This window comes from Ylistrum balloti, unplaced genomic scaffold, assembly GCF_031769215.1.
Source record: "Ylistrum balloti isolate Yb309-2 unplaced genomic scaffold, AGI_CSIRO_Ybal_v1 Utg371900, whole genome shotgun sequence".
Taxonomy (NCBI): domain Eukaryota; kingdom Metazoa; phylum Mollusca; class Bivalvia; order Pectinida; family Pectinidae; genus Ylistrum; species Ylistrum balloti.
Genome location: NW_026782937.1, coordinates 23,243 through 36,967, shown reverse-complemented (window position 1 = coordinate 36,967; position 13,725 = coordinate 23,243). Strand labels below are relative to the sequence as shown.

Genomic DNA, 13,725 nt, shown 5'->3' with positions numbered 1-13,725 from the left:
AACATTGACGTTCGTCGGTGAGAGGATATCCGGACATGGGAGGAGTCACAGAGACGTTCGTCGGTGATACGATATCCGGACACGGGAGGGGTCACGGAGACGTTCGTCGGTGATACGATATCCGGACACGGGAGGGGTCACGGAGACGTTCGTCGGTGATACGATATCCGAACACGGGAGGGGTCACGGAAACGTTCGTCGGTGATACGATATCCGGACACGGGAGGGGTCACGGAGACGTTCGTCGGTGATACGATATCCGGACACTGGAGAAGTCACGGAGACGTTCGTCGGTGATACGATATCCGGACACTGGAGAAGTCACGGAGACGTTCGTCGGTGATACGATATCCGGACACTGGAGAAGTCACGGAGACGTTCGTCGGTGATACGATATCCGGACACTGGAGAAGTCACGGAGACGTTCATCGATGTGACGATATCCGGACACTGGAGAAGTCTCGGAGACGTTCGTCGGTGATACGATATCCGGACACTGGAGAAGTCACAGATATGGTCGTCGGTGATACGATATCCGGACACTGGAGAAGTCACGGAGACGTTCATCGGTGAGAGTATATCCGGACACGGGAGGGGTCACTGATATGGTCGTCGGTGATACGATATCCGGACACTGGAGAAGTCACGGAGACGTTCATCGGTGAGAGTATATCCGGACACGGGAGGGGTCACTGATATGGTCGTCGGTGATACGATATCCGGACACTGGAGAAGTCACGGAGACGTTCATCGGTGAGAGTATATCCGGACACGGGAGGGGTCACTGATATGGTCGTCGGTGAGGCGATATCCGGACACTGGAGAAGTCACGGAGGCGTTCATCGATGTGACGATATCTGGACACGGGAGGGGTCACGGAGACGTTCGTCGGTGAGAGGACATCAGGACACGGGAGGAGTCAAAGAGACGAAAAACCTGTCAACCAACCAACAAAACATGAAATCTGGAAGAATTCAAAAACGGTTCCGACACTCAGTGGCGTTTGCATTGATGGATTAAAGTCGCGCCATTAATATTTGTTATTAGTTAAAATATATTTTCTTTTCACACAGAATGTTACAAGAGCATTATTTCCGCCTTAGCATGAAAAAATCAAAGTGTTTACGTGATATCATATGGCTAGAAATAATTTGAATTACAAACAGCTATACACACATCTATATTGAAACCTATTATAACACAATTACTTTTACTAATGTTAAACATTTATCTATAACAACATTTTCAGTCATGTGATCGAGCGGAGCCAGCAGTCATATCCTGATGCTATTTCACACTTTATCAACAGTTCGTCACATCCGGTGGCTTTGTGGCTCCCCCCTTCCAATTCAGCCTTTCTCGAATATCTGTTTCCACTTCGCCGACCGTAACTAAATGATCCAAAACAGAATACTACACGTACACTGGTAACTACTTACAGAAAGATAACACACATAATTTTATCCTCACTCACATCCATTCAAATACATCCGCACTCTCACGCATGTGCACTTACGTAACATGAATTTACATGCATTTCCGGATATGTGTGGCGGTGGTGGTGTGTGTGTGGGGTGTACTTGAATACTCTTCATTTCTAGAAATATATTTGTAAGGGTTTCATCAGGATATCCACATAAATACCTGCATCCATCCCCTCTCTTTGTCTCTTTTTTTCTCTCTCCCCTCTCTCTTTAACAAAATAAAACTATATTTTTTTTAACATTCGTAATGATATTCAGACCAATTAAATGTTGGTGATGTTTTTATGATGTCTAATTATCATGGCTATGATTGATGTCGTGTTGCCTTGTCCCACCTGAGAAACCTTGACACGACACCTCACCTGATGTCCATTTATCGTTATCTGTCACGTGTCAATCAACTGATAAAAAATATATTATTAAATATTTAAAATAACAATACGATGACTTGAAGATTAGAAAATTTTCGTTTGAATTCATTGTCATTTTTATGTATACTGTTTAATGGCTGAAGTCAGGTGGGTTTTGAAATTCATTCAACGGTCTGAGGAATGTGATCTATCTTAATGATGTTTTTGCCACGGTTGTTTTCATAATTGCAAATATATGTCAAATGTATAACCTTATGAAGAATGACTGTTGGTTTTCAGTGAAATATGTTGACGTCATATTTGATAACGCATGAGCACAAAACATCGACGCCTGTAAACAAAAAGTCACTTACTTCCTAATTCAGCATTGACTATTTAAGTAACTACTGCCACACCCATACGGCGTTGAAAAACGTTAGTTTACTTACTATTTCACAACTGTCGCTGTATTTTCTCAATATTAACATTTCAATAAAACAAATTTGAATAAATTAATCTTTGATTTGAAAGTGGTAATCGTGTAAAATTAATAAACGCATACATCAATTTAAATAGTATACATTATCACAAGTACAAAGCGCATTGTAGAACATCTATATCAGTTAACAGTACTTCGATTCCTGAGGAAGAGACACATAATTAATTGAACCAAAATGTCTATATATCTATATGTTTTTCTCCTCGGTTTTTTCTCATCTTTTCCTCCTTTTGATTAAATGATTTAAACTTACAATTGTACGTCTTCGAATTACATATTTTCATGTTTATAGTATAAATATGTGTCACGTGCAGTATATTAGTTATTTGTAATTTCATTTATGGAGAAGAGTTCATAAGTTGCTAGAATATGTATCTGCTACTGATAATAAAATATGTTTAATTCAAATCATCATAATGTCTATTTTTACAGGTGGGCGTGGCCTTTGTGTTTTGGTATGGCTAATCTGTGCCGAGATTGTTGGCGCCAACTTAAGGTTATCAGGTGCTTTCACAATATCCCACCCGAGTGCGCCTCCCCCGTCATCTCCTCGGATCACCTATAGGGATCAGATCGTCGGTCCTTTGTCTCTGTCCGGACTGTCCCCTGTGAACTCCCCAAAATCTCGCGGTAACGCCAATAATCAGCAGCGACAAACGAGTGTTGACCGAACGTTTCGTTTTTCTCCCCCACAACACGTCAATAATTTTCCCATGCGTTCTCGTAAAACAAATGGCAACAACATGCAACAAAAAGAGAATCATGCGAAACAACTCCAAAAATCTGACGTCACAAGATCTCATATGCATGCAATTGGCCTTCATGACGTTAGCGTGTCGACGGTTAAACAATTGCAAAAGGATATAGGCCGCAGCCCAGCACTAAAACCAATAAAAAAACTACCTTCTTCTACGAACTTAGCCAATACAGCTGATCAATCTAATGTTCGAACACGTCTTTTCAATCAAGAACAGCCACGCCCACAAAATGGTGGTATCAGATCCCACGTGCGCCGACATGTAAGTGCTTTTCCAAGCTCTCGATCACAACAAAGCGTGCTGGACTCGCAACGTACTGTTAACGGGATAGGGAAAGAGGCTATGCAATCACATGCTACAGGAAACCAACAGCAGCCGATTCGTGACGTCAAATCAAATAGTTTCCGGCCACAGGGGCCAAACTCTGGTAGCCCAGTCCCTCAATTGACACACCCTTTTTCTACGAGGGAAGCTGCACGACAGTCACCCGGGCAAATCATAAGTGGCCATCAAAACCATCAGAATCAATTGACCAATGACCGACACGGACATCGGGTTCAAATCATTAATGGTCAATTAGGACCTAACATTCCAAACACAAACCGCCAACAAGGGCACCAAATTGAATTGGCCAATAGCAATCAAGGAACTCAACTATCAAATCAGCATAATTTAAGTATAAAAAGGACCCATGAAATGCAAGGGAGTCATAATACATTGACCAATGGTGGTGTTGGATTTCAGAATAAAGTTGGCAATGTTCTATTGAGCTCACCACCGCTACAACCACCGTCATTGAATACACGGACTAGTAAGGTAGTGTCACTCCCTAAGCCAAGCCAGAAACAGCCGTCTATATCAAAACAAAACCAAATGCAGTCGGTTATCCCTAAACCAAGCCAGAAACAGCCGTCTATATCAAAACAAAACCAAATGCAGTCGGTTATCCCTAAACCAAGTCAGAAACAGACAGGTGTCCATGAACGAAGCCAAAAACAGACGTCTATCCCTAAACAAAGCCAGAAGCAGGCCGATAATGCTAAGAAGAGTCCACTGCCTGCACCGAATCAGAAAACAAGGGATAACTATATGATCAAGCTTAAACAGGATTTGAAACTGTTTAAACTTCGGAGGAGAAAACCTGTCCAGAAAGCAATGCCGCAGAGAAAACCTTCTGGTATATCGCAATCCCGAACTCTGAATTCTAACAATACACCAAACCCGACCATAACAGTTAAGAATGTACCTAAACATAGCTCGTCCCCAGCCAGGTTGACTGGTACGACACCTGTCAAGAACGAAAATCAAAAAGTGCCAGCTAGATTGTCCGGTAAATCTACCCTGAATCAATCGCGAGGAATATTGTTTCGTACCATGGGCAATTTTCCTTACAATGGATTCACAGGTCTACGTGTTGGGGATCAAAGACCGCAGGGACGCCGACCAGCAACCAGAAAGCAAGTACCAAGTCAACTGACAATTAGCAATCAAGAGGCACTTAGAACACAAGTACCAAGTCAAGAGGCACTCAGAACACAAGTACCAAGTCAGAAGGCAATCGGCAATAAAGGACCAAATACACGATCCCCTGCGAACAAAACCAATAATCGCAAAAGAAGTCATCATTTCAACTTTCCAATTTTAAGTAGATTTGGAACAAAATCACTTAAGATAAAGGCTCCTCCACTGAAAAACGTCCCGCGAAATCGGAAAGGTAATATCAGAGCAAAACCGAATGTTGCAGCCATTCCTGTGCAAAAATCTATCATAAATCCACCAATTCAAGGCGTTCAAAACAATGGAAATCAGAGTGCAACTGCTGCTTACAAAAAACCGGAAGTCTCACTTCCGAAAACCGGTACCATGAATGGAAATCTGACAAAGTCTCTAGATCGCTTCCGGATCGGAAAAGCATCAAATGTCGACCCGCCAAATAATTATGATAATACAAACGTCGCCTCCAGCACTACGAGTACAGGTATACTGCTTAAACATGTACCATCTCTGTCAGGCAAAACAAGCGTCCGAGAGACTATGAACGCGAACGTATTTTCACCAGAAACATCAATGTCGCCTATAAACAGATGGAAATATTTTGAGGCTCAAATGATAAAAACAACACCCAAATCACCTCTTCCACAAGATTCACAATTAAGGCAACTATATTTTGCGAACAATTCAAAAGAACCTTCATACACAACGAAATCAATATTGGTAAAGCCTCAATTTGACCCAGCACCACAATATTACCAGTCGTCATCATTCAAACGTATGAGTGATCCTGATCACCGGTCGCCCTTATCCAGAGGAAACAACCCTTTCAACGCTGTTGAGTCATCGGGTCACTCACGCGTTAGTCCAATTCAATCTCTGAGCGACCGTCAGTTCAGACCAGCATCTGGCAGCACACAGTTCAGACTGCAACAAAGTGCACCACATTTCAGACTTTATGAACCTGGAAAAAACCAGAATGAATTCAAATTCAGACAAGTACCCCGCACCTCGAAAGCGAGGCTTATAAACAGTGACCATCAATTTCGACTGTCGCCACATATACCACAGATAAGGAACACAACAACTGATTTTCGGTTCCGGAATTCACCGAATGATCACAATACGATATATAGCAGTCAAATATTTGACGGAAATGGCCGACAAAGTTATATCGTATCACGTGACCAAACAAAATCTTCATCACAAAAAGTTCATCGACAGATGAACCCACCAAGAGATGCCACCGTAGGTGATTTGGAAATGAAAATGTTACCAAAGGACCGTAGTAGACTTCCAATGAAACACAATGACAATGGATACAAGAATGAAACTTCACTACAAAAATCTGACCAACCAAGAGGCGTCAACATTAAAATCAAATTACTTTCCTCCATCTCCAGCGTGTCACCTTCAGTCGATGCCAGCAACCCCGCAACTAAAAATTCAGGTGATGTTGGTCGGTCAAGACTGACCAAGAAATCAGATACCGGCACCCAATCCACAGGACTAACTAACCAGATAACTTACAGTGTACATCCTACATCATCAACTGACCAGATAACTTACAGCGGATATCCTACATCATCAACTGACAAGTTAACTAACAGTGTACATCCTACATCATCAACTGACCAGTTAACTTACAGTGTACATCCTACATCATCAACTGACCAATTCACTTCTGACGTACATCCTACATCATCAACTGACCGGTTAACTTACAGCGGACATCCTACATCATCAACTGACCAATTAACTAACAGTGTACTTCCTACATCATCAATTGACCAATTCACTTCTGACGTACATCCTACATCATCAACTGACCAGTTAACTTACAGCGGACATCCTACATCATCAACTGACCAATTCACTTCTGACGTACATCCTACATCATCAACTGACCAATTCACTACTGACGTACATCCTACATCATCAACTGACCAGTTAACTTCTGACGTACATCCTACATCATCAACTGACCAATTCACTTCTGACGTACATCCTACATCATCAACTGACCAATTCACTTCTGACGTACATCCTACATCATCAACTGACCAATTCACTTCTGACGTACATCCTACATCATCAACTGACCAATTAACTAGTGACGTACACCCTACATCACCAACTGACCAATTAACTAACAGCGTGCATCCTACATCATCAACTGACCAATTCACTACTGACGGACATCCTACATCATCAACTGACCAATTCACTTCTGACGTACATCCTACATCATCAACTGACCAATTAACTAGTGACGTACATCCTACATCATCAACTGACCAATTAACTAGTGACGTACATCCACCAACTAACAGCGTGCATCATCAACTGACCAATTCACTTCTGACGTTCATCCTACATCATCAACTGACCAGTTAACTTACAGCGGACATCCTACATCATCAACTGACCAATTAACTAACAGCGTACATCCTACATCATCAACTGACCAATTCACTACTGACGTACACCCTACATCACCAACTGACCAATTAACTAACAGCGTGCATCCTACATCATCAACTGACCAATTAACTAGTGACGTACATCCTACATCATCAACTGACCAATTCACTTCTGACGTACATCCTACATCATCAACTGACCAATTCACTACTGACGTACATCCTACATCATCAACTGACCAATTCACTTCTGACGTACACCCTACATCATCAACTGACCAATTAACTAGTGACGTACATCCTACATCGTCAACTGACCAATTAACTACACATCCTACATCATCAACTGACCAATTCACTTCTGACGTACATCCTACATCATCAACTGACCAATTCACTTCTGACGTACATCCTACATCATCAACTGACCAATTCACTTCTGACGTACATCCTACATCATCAACTGACCAATTAACTAGTGACGTACACCCTACATCATCAACTGACCAATTCACTTCTGACGTACATCCTACATCATCAACTGACCAATTCACTTCTGACGTACATCCTACATCATCAACTGACCAATTCACTTCTGACGTACATCCTACATCATCAACTGACCAATTCACTAGTGACGTACATCCTACATCATCAACTGACCAATTCACTAGTGACGTACATCCTACATCATCAACTGACCAATTAACTAGTGACGTACATCCTACATCATCAACTGACCAATTCACTACTGACGTACATCCTACATCATCAACTGACCAATTCACTTCTGACGTACATCCTACATCATCAACTGACCAATTCACTTCTGACGTACACCCTACATCACCAACTGACCAATTAACTAGTGACGTACATCCTACATCATCAACTGACCAATTCACTACTGACGTACATCCTACATCATCAACTGACCAATTCACTTCTGACGTACATCCTACATCATCAACTGACCAATTAACTAGTGACGTACATCCTACATCATCAACTGACCAATTCACTACTGACGTACATCCTACATCATCAACTGACCAATTCACTAGTGACGTACACATCCTACATCATCAACTACATCATCAACTGACCAATTCACTAGTGACGTACATCCTACATCATCAACTGACCAATTCACTTCTGACGTACATCCTACATCATCAACTGACCAATTCACTACTGACGTACATCCTACATCATCAACTGACCAATTCACTACTGACGTACATCCTACATCATCAACTGACCAATTCACAACTGACGTACATCCTACATCATCAACTGACCAATTCACCTTTGACGTACATCCTACATCATCAACTGACCAATTCACTACTGACGTACATCCTACATCATCAACTGACCAATTCACTACTGACGTACATCCTACATCATCAACTGACCAATTCACTACTGACGTACATCCTACATCATCAACTGACCAATTCACTTCTGACGTACATCCTACATCATCAACTGACCAATTCACTACTGACGTACATCCTACATCATCAACTGACCAATTCACTACTGACGTACACCCTACATCACCAACTGACCTATTCACTACTGACGTACATCCTACATCATCAACTGTCCAATTCAATAACAACCTGTCTGTAAAGACGATTCCTCCGAATGTACCCGCCGAACTTACTAGTTCTGTTTGGTTCCACCATGAAACATCGCCTTTCGATATGGAAGTGACTACTTCTTTTGATCCAAGCATTGCTGTCACTGCACCTGAAACTGTCTCGTACTCGGGCACGGCCACGAATATCCAAACATCAGAGGTTATGACTCACAAAGATAACTTGTCAGAGGTCACAACACTGGAGGTCACGTCTCAAAACGATAAAACACCAGAGGTCACAACACTGGAGGTCACGTCTCGAAACGATAAAACACCAGAGGTCACAACATTAGAGGTCATGTCTCGAAACGATAAAACACCAGACGTCACAACACTAGAGGTCACGTCTCAACACGATAAAACACCAGAGGTCACAACGCTGGAGGTCACGTCTCGAAACGATAAAACACCAGAGGTCACAACACGAGAGGTCACGTCTCGAAACGATAAAACACCAGACGTCACATTGCTTGATGTCACGACTCAAAACTATAAGACACAGGAGTTCACAACACTAGAGGTCTTGACTCAAAACGGGAAAGTATCAGAGGTCACGACTCAAACCTACAAAACACCACAGGTCACAACACTGGAGGTCACCACTCAGAACGATAAAACACCTGAAGTCATAACACCGTATACCACAATTCCAAATAATGAAACACCAGAGGTCACAACACTGGAGGTCACGTCTCACAACGATAAAACACCAGAGGTCACAACACTAGAGGTCACGTCTCCATAAAACACCAGATCACAAACACTAGAGATCACAAAACTATAAGACACAGAGTCACAACACTAGAGGTCACTCTAAAACGTTATAAAACACCTGAGGTCACGTAATACCACCAGAGGTCACAACTCTGGAGGTCACCACTCATGATAAAACACCTGAGGTCACAACACTAGAGGTCACGTATACCACAATGTAACGACTCAAATAATGAAACACCAGAGGTCACAACACTGGAGGTCACGTCTCACAACGATAAAACACCAGAGGTCACGTCTCCAAATGATAAAACACTAGAGATCACAAGACAAGAGTCCTCGACTCTAAGTTATAAAACACCTGATGTAATACCACTGGAGACCACAACTCATGATGATGAAACACCTGAGGTCACAACACTAGAGGTCACGACTCCATCTGATAAAAAACCTGAGGTCACAACAATAGAGGTCACGACTGCAAATGATAAAACACCAGAGGTCACAACACTAGAGGTCACGACTCCATATGATGAAATACCAGAGGTCACAACACTAGAGGTCACGACTCGAAATGATAAAATACCAGAGGTCACAACACTAGACGTCACGACTCCATATGATGAAATACCAGAGGTCACAACACAGGAGTTCACGACTCCAAATTATAAAACATCTGACTGTAAAATGATGAAACACTGAGGTCACAACTCACGATCCATATGATGAAATACCAGAGGTCACAACACAAGAGTTCACGACTCCAAATTATAAAACACCTGACGTAATAACACTGGAGATCACAACTCATGATGATGAAACACCTGAGGTCACAATACTAGACGTCACGACTCCAAATGATAAAATACCAGAGGTCACAACATTAGAGGTCACGACTCCAAATGATACAACACCAGAGGTCACTACATTAGAGGTCACGACTCCATATGATAAAATATCTGAGGTCACAACACTAGAGGTCACGACTCCAAATGATAAAATACCAGAGGTCACAACACAGGAGTTCACGACTCCAAATTATGAAATACCAGAGGTAACAACACAGGAGTTCACGACCCCAAATTATAAAACACCTGACGTAATAACACTGGAGCTCACAACTCATGATGATGAAACACCTGAGGTCACAACACTAGAGGTCACGACTCTAAATGATAAAATACCAGAGGTCACAACATTAGAAGTCACGACTCCTAATGATAAAATACCAGAGGTCACAACACATGAGTTCACGACTCCAAATTATAAAATACCAGAGGTCACAACACAGGAGTTCACGACCCCAAATTATAAAACACTTGACGTAATAACACTGGAGCTCACAACTCATGATGATGAAACACCTGAGGTCACAACACTAGAGGTCACGTCTCCAAATGATAAAACAACACAGGTAAGAACACCGAAAGTAACAACTCAGAACGATAAAACGCTGGAGGTCACAACACCTGAGCTAGCAACACTGGAGATTACAACTCAAAACGATAAAACACCAGAGGTAACATTACTTGAGGTCGCAACTCAAATTGATAAAATACCAGAGGTTACGGCACCGAACGGAAAGATTCAAGAAGTATCAACACTGGAGGTCACGACCCAAGTCACAGGACCAGACATCACGACCCAACACATTACAACATCTGACATCACGACCCAAGTCTTCACAGAACCAGACATCACAGCCCAATCCGTCACAGAACTTGACGTCACGACCCAACACGTCACAGCACCAGAAATCACGACCGAAACCTTTACAGCACCTGACGCAATGGCCCAACACGTCACAGCACCTGATGTCTCGACCCCAAACGTCATACCACACGAGGTCACAACTCAACGCTTCACCATGCCAAAATTCATGACTCCAGACATTACGACGCCAGATGTCACAACTTTAGACACCACGGCACCAGAGGTAATAACTCTACCGGTCACTGCATCAGAGCTCACGACTCAACATGTCACGGCACCACAGGTCACGACTCAACATGTCACATCTTCAGATGTTACTACTCAACACGTCACAGCTCCAGAGGTCACGACTCAATTCGTCACTGTAGCAAAGGTCACACCTCAACATGTCACTGCACCAGAGGTCACGACCCAACAAGTCATTGCACCAGAGTTCATGACTCAACATGTCACAACTCAAGAGGTTACTATGCAACACTTAATTGCACCAGAGATCACGATTCAACATGTCACTACACCTGGGGTAACCACTCAACATGTCACTACACTAGAGGTCACGACACAACACGTCACTGCACCAGATATCACAACTCAACACTTCACTACACCAGATTTCACGACTCAACATGTCACTACACCTGAGGTCACAACTCAGAATATCACTACACCAGAGGTCACGACCCTACATGTCACATCTCCAGAGGTTACTATGCAACACTTAATTGCACCAGATATCACGACTCAACATGTCACTACACCAGAGGTCACGACCCAACATTTAACTAAACCAGAGGTCACGACCCAACTAGTCATTGCAAAAGAGGTCACGACTCTACATGTCACATCTCCAGATGTTACTACTCAACACGTCACAGCTCCAGAGGTCATGACTCAACATGTCACTGCACCAGAGTTCACGACTCAACATGTCACTGCACCAGAGGTCACGACTCAACACGTCATTGTACCAGAGTTCATGACTCAACATGTCACAACTCAAGAGGTTACTACGCAACACTTCATTGCACCAGAGATCACGACTCAAAATGTCACTACACCAGAGGTAACCACTCAACATGTCACTGCACCAGAGGTCATGACCCAACACATCACTGCACCAGAGGTCACGACTCAACATGTCACTGCACCAGAGGTCACGACTCAACACGTCACTACACCAGAGATCAAGACTCAACATGTCATTTCAAAAGAGGTCACGACTCAACATGTCACTGCACCAGAGGTCACGACTCAACATGTCACTACACCAGATTTCACGACCCTACATGTCACTGAACCAGAGATCACGACCCAACATGTCACTGCACCAGAGATCAAGACTCAACATGTCATTTCAAAAGAGGTCACGACTCAACATGTCACTGCACCAGAGGTCACGACTCAACACTTGATCACACCTGGGGTAACGACTCTACACGTCACTACACCAGAGGTCACGACTCAACATGTCACTACACCAGAGGTCACGACTCAACATGTAACTACACCAGAGGTCACGACTCAACATGTAACTACTCCAGAGGTCACAACTCAACATGTCACTACCCCAGAGGTCACGACCCAACATGTCACTAACCCAGATATCACAAGCCTACATGTCACTGCACCAGAAGTCACGACTCATCACGTCATTACACAAGAGATCACGACTCAATATGTCACTACCCCAAAGGTCACGACCCTACATGTCACTACCCCTGATATCACGACCCTACATGTCACTACACCAGAGTTCACGTCTCAACATCTCACTGCACCAGAGGTCACGACTCAACATGTCACTGCACCAGAGTTCACGACTCAACATGTCACTGCACCAGAGGTCACGACTCAATATGTCACTACACCAGAGGTCACGACTCAACGTGTCACTGCACCAGAGGTCACGACTCAATATGTCACTACACCAGAGGTCACGACTCAATATGTCACTACACCAGAGGTCACGACTCAACGTGTCACTGAACCAGAGATCACGACCCAACATGTCACTGCACCAGAGATCAAGACTCAACATGTCATTTCAAAAGAGGTCACGACATGTCAACATCTCACTGCACTACACCAGAGGTAACCACTCAACATGTCACTACACCTAGAGGTAACCACTCAACATGTCACTACACCAGAGGTCACGACTCAACATGTCACTACACCAGAGGTCACGACTCAACATGTCACTACACCAGAGGTAACCACTCAACATGTCACTACACCAGAGGTAACCACTCAACATGTCACTACACCAGAGGTCACTAACACTTCATTGCAAAAGAGGTCACGACATGTCAACATGTCACTACACCTGGGGTAACAGACTACACCAGATCCAATCAACACTACACCTGGGGTAACCACTAACATGTCTACTAACCACTCAGCATGTCACTACACCAGAGGTAACCACTCAACATGTCACTACACCAGAGGTAACCACTCAACATGTCACTACACCAGAGGTAACCACTCAACATGTCACTACACCAGAGGTAACCACTCAACATGTCACTACACCAGAGGTAACCACTCAACATGTCACTACACCAGAGGTAACCACTCAACATGTCACTACACCAGAGGTAACCACTCAACATGTCACTACACCAGAGACCCAACACTTCATT

The 13,725-nt window shown here is 43.3% G+C and overlaps 1 protein-coding gene across 1 annotated transcript; it reads left to right on the top strand.

Annotated features, from left to right (window-relative positions):
• Positions 1 to 8,717: 8,717 nt before the first annotated feature.
• Positions 8,718 to 13,175, top strand: LOC132563896 (mucin-2-like). Its single transcript, XM_060228657.1, has 2 exons — positions 8,718 to 9,368; positions 10,071 to 13,175. The coding sequence occupies exons 1-2, from the start codon at positions 8,718 to 8,720 to the stop codon at positions 13,173 to 13,175; spliced, it is 3,756 nt and encodes a 1,251-aa protein (XP_060084640.1).
• Positions 13,176 to 13,725: the final 550 nt, after the last annotated feature.

What these genes read in the sequence shown, in the direction of transcription:
- LOC132563896 (XM_060228657.1), top strand. Translation starts at nt 8,718, where the DNA reads ATGGAAGTGACTACTTCTTTTGATCCAAGCATTGCTGTCACTGCACCT. An exon ending in ACAACGATAAAACACCAGAG is followed by an intron (nt 9,369 to 10,070) that starts GTCACAACACTA and finishes TGAAACACTGAG; the next exon opens with GTCACAACTCACGATCCATA.